Source organism: Lepidochelys olivacea (assembly GCF_965140295.1).
Source record: "Lepidochelys olivacea isolate rLepOli2 genome assembly, chromosome: 15".
NCBI lineage: Eukaryota > Metazoa > Chordata > Testudines > Cheloniidae > Lepidochelys > Lepidochelys olivacea.
In genome coordinates this window covers 30001964-30023898 of record NC_140425.1, presented here as the reverse complement: position 1 = coordinate 30023898, position 21935 = coordinate 30001964, and the positions used below count along the sequence as shown (strand labels likewise).

Here is a 21935-nt window from a genome sequence, read left to right as displayed (position 1 = left end):
GGGGAGCGGAACAAGCGAGGGGCCGGCAAGGGCAGAGCTGTCGGGGCAGCCGGGGGGGACAAGGAGGAATAAGGGGGGGTGTCTTCTAGGAGGAGACGGCAAAGCAGGGGGTCCGCCGCACGCCTGAGGGGCGGAGCTCTCGGGGGGCGGGGCCGCCGGGCCGGGGGCGGGGCCTTGGCGCGGGGGGCGGGGCGCTGGGGAGCCGCGGGGGGGGGTGTATTGTTCCCGGCGCGGGGCATGCCGGGCCCGCCGCAGCCCGCAACATGGCGTCGTGCTGTCACCTGTGTGTGTGAGGAGGGGAGCAGGAGCTGGACGCTGCGCCCCGGGCACGGCCGCCGCTAGAGAGCCCCGCGGCCCCGCTTCCCCTCAGGGACCCCCGGCGCCCAGCTCCCTCCCGCCAGCGCGCCAGGGACCCCTCTCCCTTCCCTCCCCTCCCCACCTCCCCCCGCCATGCGGGGGTAGCGGGGCCCGCCTCGCTTCTGCCCCAGGGTCGCCCGGTGCCAGCCCCATGGGGTCCCCGGCGGCCGCCGCGGCTGCGGACTCGGCCCAGTGGCTCTCGGTGAAGGAGGAGACCATCTTCCTACACGACGGGCTGATCCGGGTCACCGACCTGGCCGAGCTGCCCAGCGAGATCGTCGGGGTGGCCGAGCCCGGGGACACCGAGCTGGAGGTGAGGCCCCCCTCCGCGCCCCCACCACACACCCCTGCCGGGAGGGGGCTGCTCCATGGGGCAGGGTGGGGGCTGTTAGGGTGAGTGGGGGGGGGTGAGGATGGAGAGGAGAAGGCTGCCCAGCGAGGGCTTGGGGGGACTGGGCGAGGATGGAGGTGGTGGGAATCCAGGTGAGGAGGGTGGTGATAATGAGGGGCAAGGATGAATGACACAGGGAGGGTGGAGGTTTGGGGAGGCTGGGATGGAGAATGGTGGATGTGAGGAGGTGATAGATGATTTTGCGGGGGGGGGGGTACTAAATCCAGAGATCTAAGTGGCCCAGGGTATTGATCAGTCCCTAACTAATGGTGACGGGGATGGAGAGGGAATGTTGATGGAGGGTGAAGGATTGAATCAAAATCTCCTTGTTATGGGTAGGGTTAAAAAAAAAATCTGTGTATTCTAGAACAGGCTTTGACATATTGATTTTTATTTATGGTTTTATCTTGATTTTAATGGTTGTTTTTGTATGGTTAGTAATTAAATCTATTTGTCTTATTGCAAAGCATCTGGGATACTTGGTTATCTAGGTGCAGTATTTAGGCTGTGGTAATGATTATTATTAAAAAGCAAGAGGAACAGCTGGGTTCTTCATCACAGTTTCTGCCCCTCCCACAAATGTTGGTAGCTCTGGTGGAAGGCGAATTGTGCATCTGTGTGTATTTATGTATTATGTACAATAGGTTTTTTTTTTCCAGTGGTGTTTCCTGTGACTGTGTGTAGATTGCATCTATTCGGTAGGCTGTATATTTTGCTGTATGTCTCTCTTCTTCTCCTCACTCTGTCACCCCACCCTCTCTCCCAGGCAGTGTAGCTTGCAATGACACAGGGTCTTTGTCAGAGAAGCAGAGTGGTGTTATCTAAGTGGGGATGGTTCAGCAGCTTTATCTATGTACTGTGTTAGGTCAAAGGCATTTATTTAGGCCACAACCCCTTTACTGAGGGTTTGGCTGCGTTCCAAGGTGTTGCCAAGAACCCACAAGCCACAGCAGGTGCAAAAGCCTGCAGTCTTGACAAAATCACTGCTAGATTCTGGTGACAGGCAGCTAAATTTGCTGTTTATGAAAATTTCCTCCAGCATTATCTAAAAAAGGAAGGTTACTATTATTATTTATTATTATTTTGCTGAGTTTGACTCTTTCCTCATTGGGGGTGGGTCTTGGAGCATGGACTGGTTGTCATGAAATGGATATTGGCACAAGTCACCCACCATAAAAGGCTCTCCCTATTTGTGTGATATCTCCTGTTTGTTTATTTTTATATCTCTGTCTAAATGCCATGACTCCTCTCTTGTGATCTGAATCCACTTTGATTTTCAGTGAAAATGTATTCAGAAATTGATTTAAACCTCAGTATATACTTGTGGAAGTAGTAGTGAGCAAATCATCTAATTACTGTACTAGAATGTCTCATGGGCATGCTTAGATCTCTAGTGTGCTTGTTCCCCCATACAGGATTCCTGTTTTTTCTCTGATACACTCTTATTTTTACGATTTTACAAACTAGACCAGAAACTTGCTCCAAAATGAAACGTGACATGGAGGGCCTTAGTATTGGAACCTTATTTGTCTCTAAAACTTTAAATAACCCGCCCTAAACTTATTAGTAGGGGAGGAGTGGAGCAGAGCAGGAAATAAAGTTTAAGGCTATCCTGTCTTTATTACAGTTGTGTAAGGGGCTGTTAGCATGGTATGGGTGTGGTTTAAAACAACAACAACAACAAAAACCTTCTGAAATGGGAAGGCTAGAGTTTGAGTACTCTGTGTGCTTTCAGTATGAAACCTTAAAAATAGCAGTCTGTTATGATACCTTTGCTTGGTTGATTCGTAATCTTGAATTGTGGAGCATTGAGACTCCAATATTTTGTGACACTGAAAATAGTTGGTTTCAGAGTAGCAGCCATGTTAGTTTGTTTCCGCAAAAAGAAAAGGAGGACTTGTGGCACATTAGAGACTAACAAATTTATTTGAGCATAAGCTTTTGTGAGCTACAGCTCACTTCATCGGATGCATGCAGTGGAAAAGTGGAAAATACAGTGGGGAGATTTATATACACAGAGAACGTGAAACAATGGGTGTTACTATACACACTGTAACAAGAGTGATCAGGTAAGGTGAGCTATTACCAACAGGAGAGAAAAAAAACCTTTTGTAGTGATAATCAAGGTGGGCCATTTCCAGCAGTTGACAAGAATGTCTGAGCAACAGTGTGGGGGGGCGGGAGTGGGAATAAACATGGGGAAATAGTTTTACTTTGTGTAATGACCCATCCGCTCCCAGTCTTTATTCAAGCCTAAGTTAATTGTATCCAGTTTGCAAATTAATTCCAATTCAGCAGTCTCTCATTGGAGCCTGTTTCTGAAGCTTTTTTGTTGAAGAATTGCAACTTTTAGGTCTGTAATCGAGTGACCAGAGAGATTGAAGTGTTCTCCAACTGGTTTTTGAATGTTAGAATTCTTGACGTCTGATTTGTGTCCATTTGTTCTTTTACGTAGAGACTGTCCAGTTTGGCCAATGTACATGACAGAGGAGCATTGCTGGCACATGATGGCATATATCACATTGGTAGATGTGCAGGTGAACGAGCCTCTGATAGTGTGGCTGATGTGATTAGGCCCTGTGATGGTGTCCCCTGAATAGATATGTGGACGCAGTTGGCAACGGGCTTTGTTGCAAGGATAGGTTCCTGGGTTAGTGGTTCTGTTGTGTGGTGTGTGGTTGCAGGTGAGTATTTGCTTCAGGTTGGGGGGCTGTCTGTAAGCAAGGACTGGCCTGTCTCCCAAGATCTGTGAGAGTGGTGGGTCGTCCTTCAGGATAGGTTATAGATCCTTGATGATGCGTTGGAGAGGTTGTAGTTGGGGACTGAAGGTGATGGCTAGTGGCATTCTGTTATTTTCTTTATTGGGTCTGTCCTGTAGTAGGTAACTTCTGGGTACTCTTCTGGCTCTGTCAATCTGTTTCTTCACTTCAGCAGGTGGGTATTGTGGTTGTAAGAATGCTTGATAGAGATCTTGTAGGTGTTTGTCTCTGTCGGAGGGGTTGGAGCAAATGCGGTTGTATCGTAGAGCTTGGCTGTAGACAATGGATCGTGTGGTATGGTCTGGATGAAAGCTGGAGGCATGTAGGTAGGCATAGCGGTCAGTAGGTTTCTGGTATAGGGAGGTGTTTATGTGACCATCACTTATTAGCACCGTAGTGTCCAGGAAGTGGATCTCTTGTGTGGACTGCTCCAGGCTGAGGTTGATGGTGGGATGGAAATAGTTGAAATCATGGTGGAATTCCTCAAGGGCTTATTTGCCAAGGGTCCAGATGATGAAGATGTCATCAATGTAGCGCAAGTAGAGTAGGGGACGAGAGCTGAGGAAGCGTTGTTCTAAGTCAGCCATAAAAATGTTGGCATACTGTGGGGCCATGCGGGTACCCATAGCAGTGCCACTGATTTGAAGGTATACATTGTCTCCAATGAGAGACTGCTGATTTGGAATTAATTTGCAAACCTGGATACAATTAACTTAGGCTTGAATAAAGACTGGGAGTGGATGGGTCATTACACAAAGTAAAACTATTTCCCCAAGTTTATATCCCCCCCACCCCCCGCTGTTCCTCAGACGTTCTTGTCAACTGCTGGAAATGGCCCACCTTGATTATTACTACAAAAGATTTTTTTTCTCTCCTGCTGGTAATAGCTCACCTTACCTGAAACAATGGGTGTTACCATACACACTGTAACAAGAGTGATCATGTTCTCTGTGTATATAAATCTCCCCATTATATTTTCCACTGAATGCATCTGATGAAGTGAGCTGTAGCTCACGAAAGCTTATGCTCAAATTTGTTAGTCTCTAAGGTGCCACAAGTCCTCCTTTTCTTTTTTTGAAAATAGTAGAAGACCTTAAAATGAAAAGATACCTCATTCTTAAAAATTGGATTAGTATAGTATGCAGACTTAAATGTGTCTGGCCTTGGGGTGTGCAGAATTTTGATCAGTTGAGATCTTAAGTGACTAGTAAAAATGTTCAGTACCTACCTACTATAAATTTTTGATACTTTGCATAAAACTTCTACTGTGCATTTTATACATAACTCTTATCCTTCCCTGGTAAACTGTACTGGATTTGTTCCAACAGTGAATATATTAAAATATTTCAATGCATGGCTATATATTCATCCAGTAGATTGAGCCATTGCTTTTCTGATTTGATGCATAATAAATAAATTTCAACTGTCCAAATACTCATCTGTTGTGAGATGTGACTGGGGTTAGGGAAGATATGTTGTTGCTGCTTTGATTAATTAACTTTTATTTATACTTTTAAACTTGGAAAAGGGCACTCACTTCTGGATGGAAGCTTGTTTGGTATGTACTCTTTAAATCTAAAACAATTATATAAATGAATGGATATCCCTAATTCTAGGAATCTCTGTATTTACCTGAGAGAGAATAACATCCAAATAAGTTACTTTGGTTTCTTCTGTATGTTTATTTGTAGTGCTTTAAAGTCTCATTCTCTTTTAAAACAAATGTAACAAGAAAACGGTTGACATAACACTAATATTATGACAAATTGATAATAAACAGGATATTTAAAGTTTAAACCTGACATTCCCACTCCTGTAAGATTTTGTTGGGTTTTTAAGTGGAAAGTTATGAAATGTTTACACTCATGAGGAGAAAATACGTTCTTGCAGCAGTGGTGCTGGAGCTGGGGGTGCTGCTGTACCCCCTGACAGTAGTAATAACAAACACCAAATACATGTTTTCCATCATCAGCACCTCTGCTATAAAAATTGTTCCAGCACTCCTGCCTTGCAGTATCTTTTAAAGATTAATTTCCAAATTTCAGTGTTTCAAAATAAGCAGTCTTTTAAACTTGTGTATCTGTGCACATGCAGAGTAAATATATGTACTATAAAAAGTCTAGGAGGACTTGTAGCACCTTAGAGACTAACAAATTTACTTGAGCATAAGCTTTCGTGAGCTGCAGCTCACTTCATCGGATGCATTCAGTGGAAAATACAGTGGGGAGATTTATATACATAGAGAACATGAAACAATAGGTGTTACCATACACACTGTAACCAGAGTGATCACTTAAGATGAGCTATTACTAGCAGGAGAGAAGGGGGGGGGGAACCTTTTGTAGTGATAATCAAGGTGGGCCATTTTCAGAAGTTGAAAAGAACATCTGAGGAACAGTGGGAGTGGAGGGGGGATAAACATGGGGAAATAGTTTTACTTTGTGTAATGACACATCCACTCCCAATCTCTATTCAAGCCTAAGTTCATTGTATCCAGTTTGCAAATTAATTCCAATTCAGCAGTCTCTCCTTGGAGTCTGTTTTTGAAGTTTTTTTTGTTGAAGTAGTGCCACTTTTAGGTCTGTAATCGAGTGACCAGAGAGATTGAAGTGTTCTCCGACTGGTTTTTGAATGTTAGAATTCTTGACGTCTGATTTGTGTCCATTTATTCTTTTATGTAGAGACTGTCCAGTCTGACCAATGTACATGGCAGAGGGGCATTGCTGGCACATGATGGCATATATCACATTGGTAGATGTGCAGGTGAACGAGCCTCTGATAGTGTGGCTGATGTGATTAGGCCCTGTGATGGTGTCCCCTGAATAGATATGTGGACACAGTTGGCAATGGGCTTTGTTGCAAGGATAGGTTCCTGGGTTAGTGGTTCTGTTGTGTGGTGTGTGGTTGCAGGTGAGTATTTGCTTCAGGTTGGGGGGCTGTCTGTAAGCAAGGACTGGCCTGTCTCCCAAGATTTGTGAGAGTGGTGGGTCGTCCTTCAGGATAGGTTGTAGATCCTTGATGATGCGTTGGAGACTAATTTGTTAGTCTCCAAGGTGCCACAAGTACTCCTTTTCTTTTTGCGATACCTTAAGTGATCACTCTGGTTACAGTGTGTATGGTAACACCCATTGTTTCATGTTCTCTATGTATATAAATCTCCCCACTGTATTTTCCACTGAATGCATCCGATGAAGTGAGCTGTAACTCACGAAAGCTTATGCTCAAATAAATTTGTTAGTCTCTCAGGTGCCACAAGTAATCCTTTTCTTTTTGTGAATACAGACTAACACGGCTGCTACTCTGAAACGTATAAAAAGTCTGTATTTTCAGTGAAAAATGCATCACAAAAAAAGTGAATGTAGTACGTCTAAAAGCTGCTGCAGTGATCCGTATTAACAATGAAGTCCTCTGCCAACAGAATAGATGCAACATTTAGCCATTGTACAAGCTTCCCCACTAATGTTCCTCAAACCTTATGTATTGGGATGAGAGTTTCAAGGTGTATTCAGTCCTTGGCTTCTCTGAGACTAACAAGTGTGCCAGCAGTGGAAATTGTTAGTCTCAGTCAAAGCCCCAGGAAACAAGTGATGACATTACAATGTTTTTTCACATAGCCCATCAAATGGTAATACATTTTTGCTCTGTGCCAGGTAGGTTGTATTCAAATCAGTCAGTGACTTATGTGGAAGGCCATCAGTTCTGGAGTTAACAAGCGGGAGGTTCAGTTAATGTAAAATGGCACTTACTTTGAAACTTTTCCACTGGGGAAATAAGTGTGAGAAAAGTCCAGTTTCTTTCATGTTAGTCATAGGATTAAGTAAAATATAAACGCCAGTGGTCTCACTGCTGTCTTAATTCTTATACTTTAAACTTCACATATCTGCTTAAGAAAAACAGAAGTCATTGGGACACCCTCTCTTAATGGTCTTCAGGGTTAGCCTGGGAAAATCCGAAGGACCCTGTTCTTGGAGCTATAAATGCTGCTACACCTGTACCTGGCCACCTAGGCCATGTCTCTGTCCTCATCTGGTGAGGATCTAGTAACCTGTGGCCTTCTGTGATATGAATAGAGTCAGTGGGGTAGGTTGCTGGAATAGTGCTTTTCATAGACATTTATTTACCTGTGGGGGAGGGAGAGAGAGAGAGAGAGTAGTGATAGCAAGACTGCTGTTCAGATCATGTATGTTTTTGTTGCAGTAGCCATAGGTTGTAGTCAATGCTTGAATCATCCACATTGGGATCTGCAGTAGGTTGTTTTAGTTAATTTAGGTTTGACCCATCTGGGATTAACCACTTGTCATGGGTTTTAGCTCTCTGCAGGAGCCACAGCTGGATGTGCCTAGAAAGAATTACTATTCTTCAATAAGTGTGACTGTAGCCATATCTACTATTCAGACTTGAAAAACTTCCCAGATGCTTACTATTTGATGGATTAACCCTTGAGATTATAACAGAGCATCAGCTCTGCTATAGTTAAGGTTGACACATGTTGGTGTGCTCAAGGCCCCCCAGATTGCTTCATATCACAATCACAGTGCTGCCAACTTTCTCAAGCTAATCCCTCCACCATTCAGTACAGCTACACTTAATACAGGGAACGCAGCTGAGGGGCATGCAGATAATTCCTAATGATTGTCAGCTCCAGGAGGGCAAAATTAAGGTTTTATTGGTGTGTAGTGTAACTTTATATTTCCTAGTTTTCAGAAGTTTGAGTTTTGTTAAAAAGGATGTTCTGGGAGGACTCAAGATAGCATCAGGCAACCTTACTCTGCGTTAAGGAAGGTTTTTTTTTTCAGTGAATAGATACGAAAGACAAGGGTGGGATCCCCATTAGCAAGGGGCAGTACCATTTTGAGAAACTGAACACCTGAATTCCAGTGTTGGGAATTATAGCAGAATGCTGCTCCTGGAACTTTCTTGTGGTACTTTCTTTCACAATGTCTTCTGGCTTAGCTGGTGTGTTTATAAATTCTATCTCAATGGCTGCAGAAAGAGGGGTTGGTAGTTTACTACTGTTTGGGCATTTACATCATGCTTATCACTGTAATATGAGTACCTTTTCTACTCCTACCATAGACCCTGATTTTCAGATCCTCTTCCACTGTAAATACTCCAAAATCTGTCTCTGCTGGTGCTCAGAGCTTTCCTAAGCAGCAGCAGTATGAAATTATCATGGTTCTCCAAATGTAGCTCTGCTGCCCAGAAAGATGACACTGGATCAGTTTACTACTTGGCTCACATTTGGAAGGTTATCTTTGCCACCATAAATGAAAGCTTAAATTCTATGTAAATTGACAATACTCTCATTCACCAGGGCAAATTATCCACTTGCTTTGTGAATGGATTTTTCAGCCCGTTCATTGTTTGTTCTTTCTTATGAAAGCAATCCTGAAATCTTGGCCTGTCCCACCAACAGTCTGACTTGATCTATAGTGTGGATGATACTGTTAAATGTTTTTTTATCACCAGTTACCTTTATTCAGATTTCAGTCATATTTAAAAAAACAACAACTCTGAAAGGCTCTAGTCTAAATTATAGATCAGCAGCCTGAAGAACTTCATTTTAAATCATAATCTAGCTACCTCATATGGAAAATATTAGAGAACATATTTTATGGAATTTATTCTGCAAACATCTATTATGAAGCATATTGCTTATTGCCAACTTCAGTGAGACTACTTACTGCAGTAAATGCTATACTCTGTAGTGGGTGCAGGATGAGGGTCTGGATTCTCCCCCCTCCCTTAGTAATTTGAATCCAAATATATAAATAATAAAAGCCAAATCAGTATTTTCATATTAAAATAGATTAAAACCGCCCACATAGATTTTTCTTTTATTAATATCTGTATGTATTTTAAATCTGTGCTGAGAGACAGTAGGATTGTTAACAAAGGAAGTGTAGGTAGAAAAATTAGATTACATTTTGATTGATATTTGTGTATTCTTTTTATATACTGTGAAGGATACTAAGGATGTTTTGAATATTAGATTGTATGTGTACATTTTAATTATTTTTGCTTATTTCTCCTATGGCATATTTCAAAGTGAGTGATTAAACTTACAGTGCTTCCACAAGGGAAACATGGTTCATGCTTTTAGCTGAGCAGTTAATCATGCTTCTATATACAGCATAATATGAATCAGAGATTTTGGAGGAGATATGATTAAAATTACTTGACATATTTTGAAAAACTAGAGCAATCCCCGAACTCTGATTATAAATTGAAAGTTCATCCTGCTATGTATTGTGTTACAGTAGCTGAAAGACTTGTTAGGCGCAATGGAGTACAGCAAGAGTATTATGTTACAATTTTAAAATTGTATGTATTTTCAAAATTTGAAACATCAAATATTACATGTGTACATATGCATCAAATGTAATATCAGTATTACAGAAACATTTCCATATACAATACTATTGATCTAAGAAGAACGAAACATAGAAATTCTCTTACTATTTGCAAGTAACAATGAACACAATCTTATAACCAAGAAATTCACTTGAGTAATGATTTTCAGAGAGTCCAGGCCAACACCAACAACCAGCAGACAAGCATGCAGTTCCCTAACCATCTGTGTGCTGTGCATCCCTGGTTCAGCACTCTGACCCCAGCAGCCTGCCTACAGCACAACAGCCCCGACCTGGTCTCTACCAGCCTTCTTTACCACTTGCAGTGTGATCCCTCAGTCCCAGATTTCCCCAGAACCATCTGTCCTGAAATGTCAAGCCTTCTCCTGGAACATTCACAGGAGTAATAAGGGGCATTGGTCCTTTAAAGAGACAAAAGTGCAGCAGCTTGTTTCTTTAACTGGAGTTAGTAATCACTGCAAGTCAAACACAGTAGTGGATTGATTTAGAATAAAAGTAAAACAAGTTTATTAAATTGAAAAGAGAGATTTTAAGTGAATTCAAGTATAAGGGATAAAGACACAATGGTTACAAGCCAATAAAAGTAAAATACACTTCCTAGTGGCTAAGACTTACCAAGCTACAGCCTTGGTTCAGCGTAGATTTCCTACCAATCTTTTTCTTTTTTGCTACATACCAGGGAGTCTCTTACCATCTGGCATAGGTGCTCTTAGGGTCACACCTCCCCCTTACCAAACTGCAGGAAGATTAGCCACTGGCTGACCCAGAGGCAGCAGGTCAGAACCCTCTTTTGTTGGCAGGGCATCTGTCACTATATTTTATTTCCCCTTTATAGAGAAAATTCTGCTTTGTCTCCTTTGTTGGTTTACAGTCTCCTAGTAATAATATCAGTGTATCCATACTTTCACTACATTGTTGTTACAAACATTTCACGTGATATTAATGACCAGTGTTGTTAGATTTCAAATTGGCATATTGCACGTCACCTTTTAAATAAATATCATGACACAGTGTGTTAGGTATAGTGAGTATGTCAGGCCTGACAAGAGTAGCTGACAGAGGGTAGTGAACCACCAGTGTGCCTCTGTGTCACAACCTCTTATTCAGTTGGTGTATTTCTTCCCGTCTATGCTGAGGGCAGATTTTAAGAACATATCCTTTACATATTTTGCATATCTGAGATTGGCATATGCTTGGAGTAAATGGTTTACTGGGCTGATTCTATGATGTTCATGGGATTTATGGCTTACTGCTCTTGAAGGCTTTACTGTGATTCCTGTTGTGTCTCTTCAGAAATTGTATTAACCAGAATTGCTAGATCGTAGTACAGTGACACAATCCATCAGGCTGAGGGTTGAGAGTTTGTACACAGTATAGCTTTTTGGAGCAGTTTAAATTTTGATATACTTTTGCTATGCATTTTACTTTGCAAGAATGTCTTAAGCTAAGAAATGCTGGTATTTCTATCACAGAACAATTTGGAAACTTGGAATTCACTATATTGTACTAGCTTTCTGCTTAAAGAATAAGTGACCACATAAGAAAGCAATTGTCCATATATGTTACATGTGCTGGGGAGGAGAAGTATGACCTTTTGGTTATGGGATGGGGCTGGAAGTCAAGAAGGTAGATTCTATTTTTGGCTCTGCTTTAGAATCTCTCTTCTGGCTATATGAATATATACCTTTGTAGCAAGCTTCCCCCCGCCCCCAACATACCACCTGTTTAATATACTCTTTGATATATTTGGGAACATAACTTTCTTTGCTATGTTTTTTATCATTTTCTGTAATCTCTTTTAAAGGCAAAGAAATTGACAAATTTAGTGATAAGGCACCTAAGAAGCAGTTAAGACTCCTTGTGGTAATTTGAATAGATAGGTATTCAACTACTTCTGCTTTCCTTCTTTTATCCTAGAAGTACTAATCAAAGCTTAAATGCCACTGTTCTTGAGATATCTGGAATTCTTGCACACTTAAAATTGGTTTAATCTCCTCTTGATATAGGCATATAAATTCCACCAGCATCACTGAGAGAATCGAGTGAGTTGGTTTCAGCACAGACTGTAAAAATTTGGTAATGGTTTTTGTACTGCAGCAGAAATAATATATCCGCTTATGGTTGTATGCGCACACAGTGTACTGCTGTCTGCAGAGTTATGAGAGTCCAGTCTTGCTACAGTTCACTTTCTTGGAATATAATCTTTTCTGTACAGAAGCCCGTGCAATATTTTGTAGGTCTGAGGAAAATAAAAAAGTACTGCATCATCTAAAACCAAATGTCAGGAAAGGAAAAACCACAAGACCAGACTCTGCAGGATACATCAAGTTAGGGACCGGAACGTAGGAGGTCTGGCCTAGTGGTCAGAACAGGAGTTAGTTCTAGTGTAGTAGTTCTCAAAGTAGTCTGGTACATGTGTAACCGCTTTCTGCCTAAGATCAAGAATCATTTAGAGTTATGGCAGACAAGTGTGACCATGTATTATATAAAACATCAAGGAGGAGCAAGATCCCAATCCTTGCACACAGAGACAATAAAACTGTGTAACTGGTGCATAACACACCAAATTGACATCTCAGTAGCATATCTTCCAGGTCTGCAAAACACCATAGCAGACATGCTGAGCAGACATTTCTGCCAGCACCATGAATGGGAGCTGAGTGATCCTATCCTACAGAAGATTTTTTTTACCTGGGGCTTCCTGGAGATATAAACCTCTTTGCGACTCCATCTAATGGGAAATGCCGATGATTCTGCTCACGATGAGGTCAAGATCTCGATTCTTTAGGAGGCACCTTTTTCACTTCTTGGCCTCGAATTCTGCTATATGCCTATCCCACAACATTGTTGTTCCTCAAGGTCCTGAGCAAACTGAAGCAAGAGAAAGTGGTTATCATCCTCGCAGCACTGGCAAGACTGAGGCAGGTGTGGTTCCCAGACCTGATTCACCTGACTCTGCGGCCACCTCTTCACTTCCCCTGACAGCAGATCTACTGACCCAAGAATTCAGCACAATAACTCATCTCAACCTCTCCTTGCTACATCTCAAGGCCTGGCTCCTTGATGTCTCTTGGGCATAAAAAGGGATTGTTCTTTCGAAGTACAAAATGTGCTGTGGATAGTAGGAAACTCTCCACAAGAGAGACTTACTTGCGGAAGTGGAATTGTTCCCATTCTTGAGACATCTAATGAGCATTATCGCCTTGAAAGTCACACCTCAGTCATATACTTGAATATCTGTTGAATTTAAAAACCCTGGGCTTATCTCTTAGCTCCATCAAAGTTTACCTGGTCTGCTGTTATAGCCTTCTACCTACCGGTTGACAAGTTATCAGTATTCACACACACCCCACAACTTCAGGTTTCATTAAGGGCGTGACCAACCTTTTCCCTCACATTAGAGAGCCAACTCCACCTTAGGACCTTAATCTATTTCTCAGTGCATTGAGGAAGCCACACTTTGAGCCTATGAGAAGCTGTTCTCTCCTCCTTCTTCAAAAATGCATTCCTCGTAACCATCACTTCAGCCAGAAAGGTGTGGGAGTTGGGAGCACGTGTGGCAGATCCACCCCTACGTGATATTTTATTGGGACAAGGTGACTCAGTGTTCCCACCCTTTCTTGTAGCCCAGTGTCTCTTCAGACTTCCATATCACCCAGGAAAACTTTGTTAGAAATTGAATTAGATCCTTGACATCTGCTTGAGAGCTGAAAACACCTGACCCTTTTGTTCAACATCAGGATTCAGGATCCTCTGCCTGAAGTAAGCAATAGCCCCAGCATCCGCTACTGTCTGTACCAGATCTGGAAACACTATCACTTGGCATTCAAGAACGAGAAATTGATTTTAAAAGAGCCCTTTTAATGTTAACAATATGTCAAAGTATCTTTTATAGTAAATAGGGCAGTAGCTGATATTGGGACTGTTGCTCACTTAATCATAATTGTCTTTTTGATGCTGGTTTTGGTGGGGTTTTTTTTTTTTGTCTTGCTGCTTATTTGTTAGATTTCAAAATGTGTCCAGCTATACATTATGGAGCATATAGTTTATTTAACAAAGGCCACGATATTTACGCAGTAAGAGAGTCATTGTCGCCCCTAAAACAAGCAAATAACAGTACAGCTTGACCACTAGGTATGCATGAGAGAAAGAGAGAGGGAGTGCAGAAGCTCTAAACATCTGTTAGTGGGTTTACCCTCTCTTATCCCATAGCCTTTCTTCTTAAGGCACTGACTTGGGGATATTAGAAGATCTAGATGAGCGTTTTAAGATTTTGACTCTGCACTTCATTATGGACTGTTCCATTTCATTATTCAGTCCCCCTACTTGTATAGGAACAGTTATAATTTGTGATTGGTCTGCTTTGGTTCTATTTGCCACAGACAAGCTTTGTGAACTCATGCAAGTCACATTCTCTCGCTCTCTCTTTCTGTCTCTCATGCCCCTCCCAACCTTTATATTTCTTGCTTATTTTGACTGTGAGCTCTTTGGGTCAGGAATTCTCTCTTACTATGGGTCTGTCTACACTACAAACACTGCAGAGGCACAGCTGCAGCACTTTAGTGTAGACAGTTATTACAGCCATGGAAGGGGTTTTTTCATCACTGTAGAAAATCCAGTCCCTTGAGAAGTAGTAGTTAGATGGACGGTAGAATTCTTCTGCCTGTCAGAAGCAGGAGGTGTGAAAATTTTTCACACCCCTAAGCAACGTCGCTAGGTCAACCTAAGTTTTTTAGGTGTAGACCAGGCCTATGTGTTTGTACAGTGTCTACAACAGTGAGACATCAGTCTTGACTGAGGCTGTAGGTGCTACTGTAGTATAAATAAGTCTTTGCAGAATGTGCAGATTCTTTTCTCCATTCTTTAGGAATGCAATGTATTCAGTCAGTCACTCATAGGTGAAGGGATTTGGGGTTTGGAATTTTTTCATGCAAGAAATTGTTGTACTTGTGATTGTCATAGCATTTTAAAAGACCTTGTATAAAAGATCTTATATAAAAAGATCTTCTACACTTTCCACAGTATGCATCCGATGAAATGAGCTGTAGCTCATGAAAGCTTATGCTCAAATAAATTGGTTAGTCTCTAAGGTGCCACCAGTACTCCTTTTCTCATAGCATTTTGTGATCTCAAATTGGAGGTGTGGTGGTACATTCAATTGTGCATAGAAGTGGAGGTCCTTATATGTATTTAAAATGTGGTCTAGACATTTGTAACTTATGTTTTAAAAAGCTTATATTGATTAAACAAACAAAGCTTTGACATTGCAGTGCCTAGTAGTCAAAACACTATCTATATAAAAAATCTTTGGTGTACTTTATGTAAGAATTTGCACATAATCTATTTCAGAAATTGTGGGATTTTTTTTTAACATCTCTTCCAGCATTCGTTTATTTTTGATCTTTCACGCTTTTCTGGGTATAGCAAAAATTTTGTTGAGGTAATATTGATGGGATTTGAAAGCTTAAAAAAATGTTATTTATAACAAATGTTTTATCCCTTACTCTTAAAAGCCTGGTCTCTATCCACAACATTGTAATGAGTTTCTCCTTTGCTCTCTTTGTCAGCAGTGGGTAGTAGTACGAATTATTTCTTTTTAAGTTTCTCCCTGAATAGCAAACTGTGCCTGTGGCTCAACTTCTCCTTCTCACTTTACTACCTTTCACTGAAATTACTTGTGATTTATGAAATAGTCTTTTGCAAGCTCTCTGTGCAAGTATAGAGTGAGCCTTGTTAGTGTCTGTTCTGCAGTACTAACTAAGGATATGTCTATACTGCAAAGAAAAACCTGCAACACAGAGTCTGAGACTGGGTCAATTGACTTGGGCTTCGGGTGCGGGGCTAAAAATAGCTGAGTAGATTTTCCCACTCAGGCTGGAGCCGGGGCTCTGAAACCTGGTGAGGTGGGAGGGTCTCGTAGTCCTGGCTCCAGCCCAACCAGCAGTGTCTACACTGCTATTTTTTAGCCCCGCAAGCCCAAGTCAATTGGACCCAGGCTCTGAGACACGGTGTCATGGATTTTTCTTTGCAATGTAGACGTATCCTTAAGTGCTGGCCTGTGCTCTCCCCTGTACAACACATGGAGTAAATATTATTTATACCAGTTTACCATTTGTTTTCTTACCTTGGCTGCCTCTGGTGAAGAAAACTATAGCTTGTGCTTCCCTAAGTGAACTTCAGTTGCCAGGACTGTTAAACTTCACACCTTCCGTGAGCACTAAAGTCCTGTGTATTCATCCACTGGGATGCAGCTTCCTCACGCTTCCCTGTCTTAGAGAGATTAGGGAAAAGAGGATAGTTCTTGGATCTCTGCTTTGAGGTTCTGAGTGTAAATTAGGCACTTACTGGAAAACAGTAACCTTAGAAAGAAGAAAGCTCACGAAAGCTTATGCGCAAATAAATTTGTGAGTCTCTAAGGTGCCCCAGGTACTCCTTTTCTTTTTGCGAATACAGACTAACACAGCTGCTACTCAGTAACCTTAGAGAAAACAGTAACTCTACCTAGCCTTTCACACCTACCTTCTTCCTCTCTCCTAAGGATATTTAAGGTGATACCATGCTACTCAGTTACTTTTGACTGCCATCAGCTACGAGCACAGCCTTGGCTGTGTCCATCCATACTGCTGTCTGTTCCTCTAGAAAATTGCCTCCGGTTTTCCCAACTAATGTTGGGATAGTTTAGTCTGAACTTCTGGCCTGGTAGGGACCTCCCCCCATTTGTGGCTCCTCTGAGCCTTGTCTGCTTTGTTGAATCTGATGGTGTGAGCCTCAGCCATCTGTAACACAAAGGCTTTCAGTTGTGTCCCATCTGTGGTAGCACTATGGCCAGAACCAAAGCCCACTGGAGTAAATGGGGAGGGGGATTTCAGTGAGCTTTGGATCAGCATGTTTGGTGCTTGTTCTGTCTCAAGAAAATGCTCAGTCTGAGATGCTCTCTAGCCATCGCATCTCTCAAGGATAGAGAGCCACGCCAATATTTTCTCATTGTTTCCTTGTTCTCTCGTCTGTCTGTATCCATCTGTTGTAAGCTCTTTAGGGCAGAGATTGTCACTTCGTGTTGAAAAGCATCTAGCATAATGGGATCTTGGACCATGTCTAGAGCTCCTGAGGCTACGGTATAACTACTACTACTAATAATAATTCAAGCTCTGTTCCGTGGACATCAACATGTAGGCTTTATCCCCCAATGCTGAGCACCTGGAGGAGTCAGCCTTAAAGTCTTGATCCTGGTCAGCCAATTCTGGTCCCAATAACTATGCACCTTTGATGCTTAGGGACTCCTCAACATCATCCCATATAGCAAGCTTTGTTTTCAGAAGGTTGGTTTTGTTCCCCGTGTCTTCACATTGGGAGTTTAAAGAGGACTATTCTGCCTTCAAATGTCACATTTATCTGCTTGTCAAGTCCATGTAAGAGGCCTGTGGAGCCCTGAAGGATTTTGCTCCCCAGCATCTGGATTCTTTCTTTGAGCCAAGAAGTTGCAGCAGTTGAGCCATGAGCTCCATGAGTCTATCCAGCATGGTCCTGAGTTAGCTTTGACATTAAGAGGTATAAGGAGCTGGAGGAGGCATAGCAAAAGGGGAGGGTACAGACTTCTAGATTTATTTGCTTGTTCTACTACAGACTATAGTAAACAAACTACTGCGTGCATACTCTTCTTAATATACCTGTGCTCTCTTTCAACATTGAATGTCATGGTAATCTGAGCGAGAATATCAAAGCAATCAGTAGAACCCACCAGGTTTCATATGGTTTCAAAATTATTTTGAAAGAAAATCACAAATTGGGCCAGGTTTGCCAAAAGGTGTATGCCCTAAAGGCCCATCAGCACTACAGTGATAACCAATTCAGGGATCCAAAATTTTTATCAGGTTATGGAAACATGAGACATCTATACTACAACTTTTAACAATATTAAGGCTCAGTCCCCTGACTCAAAAAGAAAAGGAGGACTTGTGGCACCTTAGAGACTATCCAATTTATTAGAGCATAAGCTTTCGTGAGCTACAGCTCACGAAAGCTTATGCTCTAATAAATTGGTTTTTCTCTAAGGTGCCACAAGTCCTCCTTTTCTTTTTGCGAATACAGACTAACACGGCTGCTACTCTCCCCTGACTCAGTTATAGTTTTAAAGGTAGGGGCTTAGTGAATCTTCCAGCCAACCTGGTTTATGTTTACAGTTTTTATTATAAAATATGGAACCCAGCAAGTTTTTTAAAGTTTTGTGTTTCAGTCAGTAAACATTTTAAATCAGCTCCTTTCAACTTCAATTAAAATCATTGAATTTTACTATAAAGTCTCATATGACATCTGTCTGTACTGCAGACATTTTTTATTTTAAAAATCCTATGCAGTGAGCATTTTAACATCTCTCAAAAACAAATATAAGTTGCCAAGATGCAAAGTGGCTACAAAATATATGAAAGAAATGACTTTTTCTTTAGGCCTTTGCTAACTAATTAAGAAGTTAAATCATCTAAATTTATAGCAGACCACAATGTCTCCAAACAAATGACATTTGTGTCCAAGATTTACCAAATACAGATTATACCAACAATAGACACTTTGAAAACTATAGATTTATAGATTCCAAGGCCAAAAGGGACCATTATGATCATTCTAGTTTGACCTCTTGTATAACATCAGCCCTAGAACTTCCCCAAATAATTCCTAGAGCCGATCTTTTAGAAAAACATCCAATCTTGACATAAAAATTGTCAGTGATGGAGACTGTGCCAGGACCCTATTGATAAGTCTCATGTTATAAAGCCTCTGAATTCCACTGCAAAAAAGAAATAATTTTGTAGCCAGTTCAAGAAATGCCTTCAGCATTGTTACAATTCACTTACAGAACCAGCTGTTCGTTGTGGAATATCAGAAGTACTATTTTTACAGTTCACTCAACTTTCTTATCAATTATTAGTGAGTGAGTTGTATTGAGGAATGTGCACAAATGTTGCATTATAAGAGCAAGACCAAGCAGATGTGTCCATTTCTGTTTGTGGCAGATAAGGATTCTGAAAATGGCTAGAAGAAGTAAACCATTCAAGGTAGGGAATTTTATATAAACTGATGCTTCTACGAGCAAACCAGACACAACCTTTCTAGAAATTGCAGCAGCAAAGCAGTACATCTCTATATTATCAGTGTCCAAATGATAGTCTAATCTGTCAGGTTTCAGAGTAGCAGCTGTGTTAGTCTGTATCCGCAAAAAGAAAAGGAGTACTTGTGGCACCTTAGAGACTAACTAACGAATTTATTTATCTGAGCATAAGCTTTCAGGAGCTACAGCTCACTTCATCGGATGCATGCAGTGGAAAATACAGTGGGGAGATTTATATACACAGAGTATATGAAACAATGGGTGTTGCCCTACACACTGTAACAAGAGTGATCAGGTAAGGTGAACTATTACCAGCAGGAGAGCGGTGGGGGGGACCTTTTGTAGTGATAATCAAGGTGGGTCAACTGCTGGAAATGGCCCACCTTATCACTACAATAGGTACACACACACACACACACACACACACACACACACACACACACACACACACACACACACACACACACACACACACACACACACACACACACACACACCCGCTAGTAATAGCTCACCTTATCTGATCACTCTTGTTACAGTGTGTATGGTAACACCCATTGTTTCATGTTCTCTTTGTATATAAATCTCCCCACTGTATTTTCCACTGAGTGCATCCGATTAAGTGAGCTGTAGCTCCTGAAAGCTTATGCTCAGATAAATAAATTTGTTAGTCTTTAAGGTGCCACAAGTACTCCTTTTCTAATCGGTCAGTGATTCTAAGAGGAAAGTAAAGAAACATACCAAAGAAAAGGAGCTGGGGAGTCCTACAAACAGTAGGTAATTCAACTTGATATAAATTGTGTCGGTTTGCAGGGAGAGTCCTTAATTTAGTTGAGAACTAAAAACTGGAAACCTTATGAACTAAAATTCAGAAGCTGTATACTTTATAAACCAAAAGATGTAAGCGGGTGTATGGATGCAAATCTGTATCTAGCAATCCTTAGAGATTTATGACCAGAGACCGTCAAGTAAGCAGTGTTATAAAAAAGACTGAAATTTAGCAAATACTTTGTCATTAGATGTTCAGGTCTACAAGTGCCTTGCTCTACTTTGTTCGAAAAAGTAAATTTTCACTTGGTTAATCTTCTGACTTTCAATCTTTGAAGACTTGGGGACAGATCCTCAACAGGTATAAATCAGCACAGCTCCAATGATGTGAATTAGCATAGCTCTATTAACATCTGCTGAGAATCTGTACCATAATTATTTGCATATAGGAATCAGAGGTAGATTATTGTATAACAACACCAATATAAACCATTCAAGCAATAATTAAAATTTTTCTCCTGTTCCTCCCCTTGTTTCCTGCACAGAGACCTTTTCCTGAAAACTGAGGGGAAGAACCCAGTTTTAGTCTTCGATTAGTTAGATTGGTCACTTTTAGTGACCAAAGCTTTTGTCATTTGTAATGACAAGTGTCATTTTAATTGTTAAATTGATCTTTGCTTCAGCTAAGTAGCTCATGTTCTGATCAATTTACTTGCATCCCTAGAGATGTTCAGTTGGCTAGTTTGCCATTTGGATTCTTGAATAATTCTGGAATGAAATGTTGTTTCAGATGCTGCCTCAAAGATTACTGCTTTCATATTTATGCACAAATACCAAAAATCTGTGTGACTTTTCCTGTGTGAATAAGAAACATGTCTTTGGAGTCTTTTTCAGGTTTGGCTCCATAGTTATGATTTCTTTGATATTTGTGTGCTGAAATCATGTTTTAAAAGAAAATAGTAAACTTGATAAGTTGAAGGTAAGTGCTCCTTCAACTTACCCAGTTATGTTGAATCCTGCTCTGGAGCAGTGGAAAATTTGACCTATTGCAGAGATGATGAGGGTGATCTCTGTAGTCAGTTACTACTTATGCACCCTTCCCTCATCTGACTGATTACAATAATAAAGTATTAATGTGTGTTTTCCCTGTAAAATGCTTGTGGCCTCCCTGGTTGGTTGCAATGACAAGGGAATGTATCTGAGCCCAGGATGAAACTTATTTTGTAGCTTTAAATGTTGTCACAGGCCATACATGCTTATTAAGCATGAGAAAAGACTACAAAAAGAAAAGGTACTCAACATTTGCTGAGAAGAAAAAGCATGAAATAATTGTTATAAAAATATTTTAAGGCTGACCTTACTCTAAAAATTAGTGTCTGAACAACCTAGCTTTATTAATAAATGGTCTTTCTGGTGCTTATAAGGTGCCATTTAAAATGGGCTAATTCTGAACAATCAAACAGATTTTTAAAAGCTCAGTAACCTGTGGGCACTGCTAAATCAATATATGTAGCAGTCACTTAAGTGTATGCACATAAGATGTCTATTTGGTTAATTATCTCCCAAATCTTTTTAGAATAATCTTTCTTGTTGTTTGTAGATAGCATTCTAAAAATGTACCCTTACAGAAGATACACAAATAGCAAAACGAGGAATTTTTTAGAATAATGAAGATACTTAATGACATTTTTTTCTGTCTGCAAAACGATATTTAAAATAGGAATTTAACGTTTACTTGGAATTAAAGTTAAAAATACCCAATCACAAGTGTCAGAATAGTTGTGAAGAAATTTCAACTTAAATATTTGATCCTGATCATAAAAATACATAGCAACAAAACTTGTTCTAATTCTTTGATCTTGCAAAAGCTTGTTTTTGATTTCTTCAGTGGTTTCTTTGTGTAACATGAGTGGATTAACATTTTAATAAATTTTAAAGCACAAATTAATGTATGTGTCGCACATATGCACTTTGTATCAGGTTTTATTAAAGCAGAAAAATTACAAAATCAATTATCAAAAACATTCTTCTGGGAAGGAAGAAGTTAAACTGTCCTCCAGCTGTTCAGACACAAAGGACACTTTAGATTAGCAGGTGCATAATTTTTGCTTATTTTTCACAGGTTAGGAATTAAATGGAATTTAAGGCACATGGCTTTCTATTCAACAGCAGTCCAGAGAGCC

The 21935-nt window shown here is 40.8% G+C and overlaps 1 protein-coding gene across 1 annotated transcript in view; it reads left to right on the top strand.

Annotated features, from left to right (window-relative positions):
- The first annotated feature begins 306 nt into the window (after positions 1-306).
- The window catches only part of HECTD4 (HECT domain E3 ubiquitin protein ligase 4), a 121970-nt gene continuing 100341 nt past the window's right edge, over positions 307-21935 (top strand). The window contains exon 1 of the mRNA XM_084649331.1: positions 307-670. Coding sequence (XP_084505457.1) covers positions 509-670 — 162 coding nt within the window. The 5' untranslated portion in view covers positions 307-508. The remainder of the gene's footprint in view (positions 671-21935) is intronic.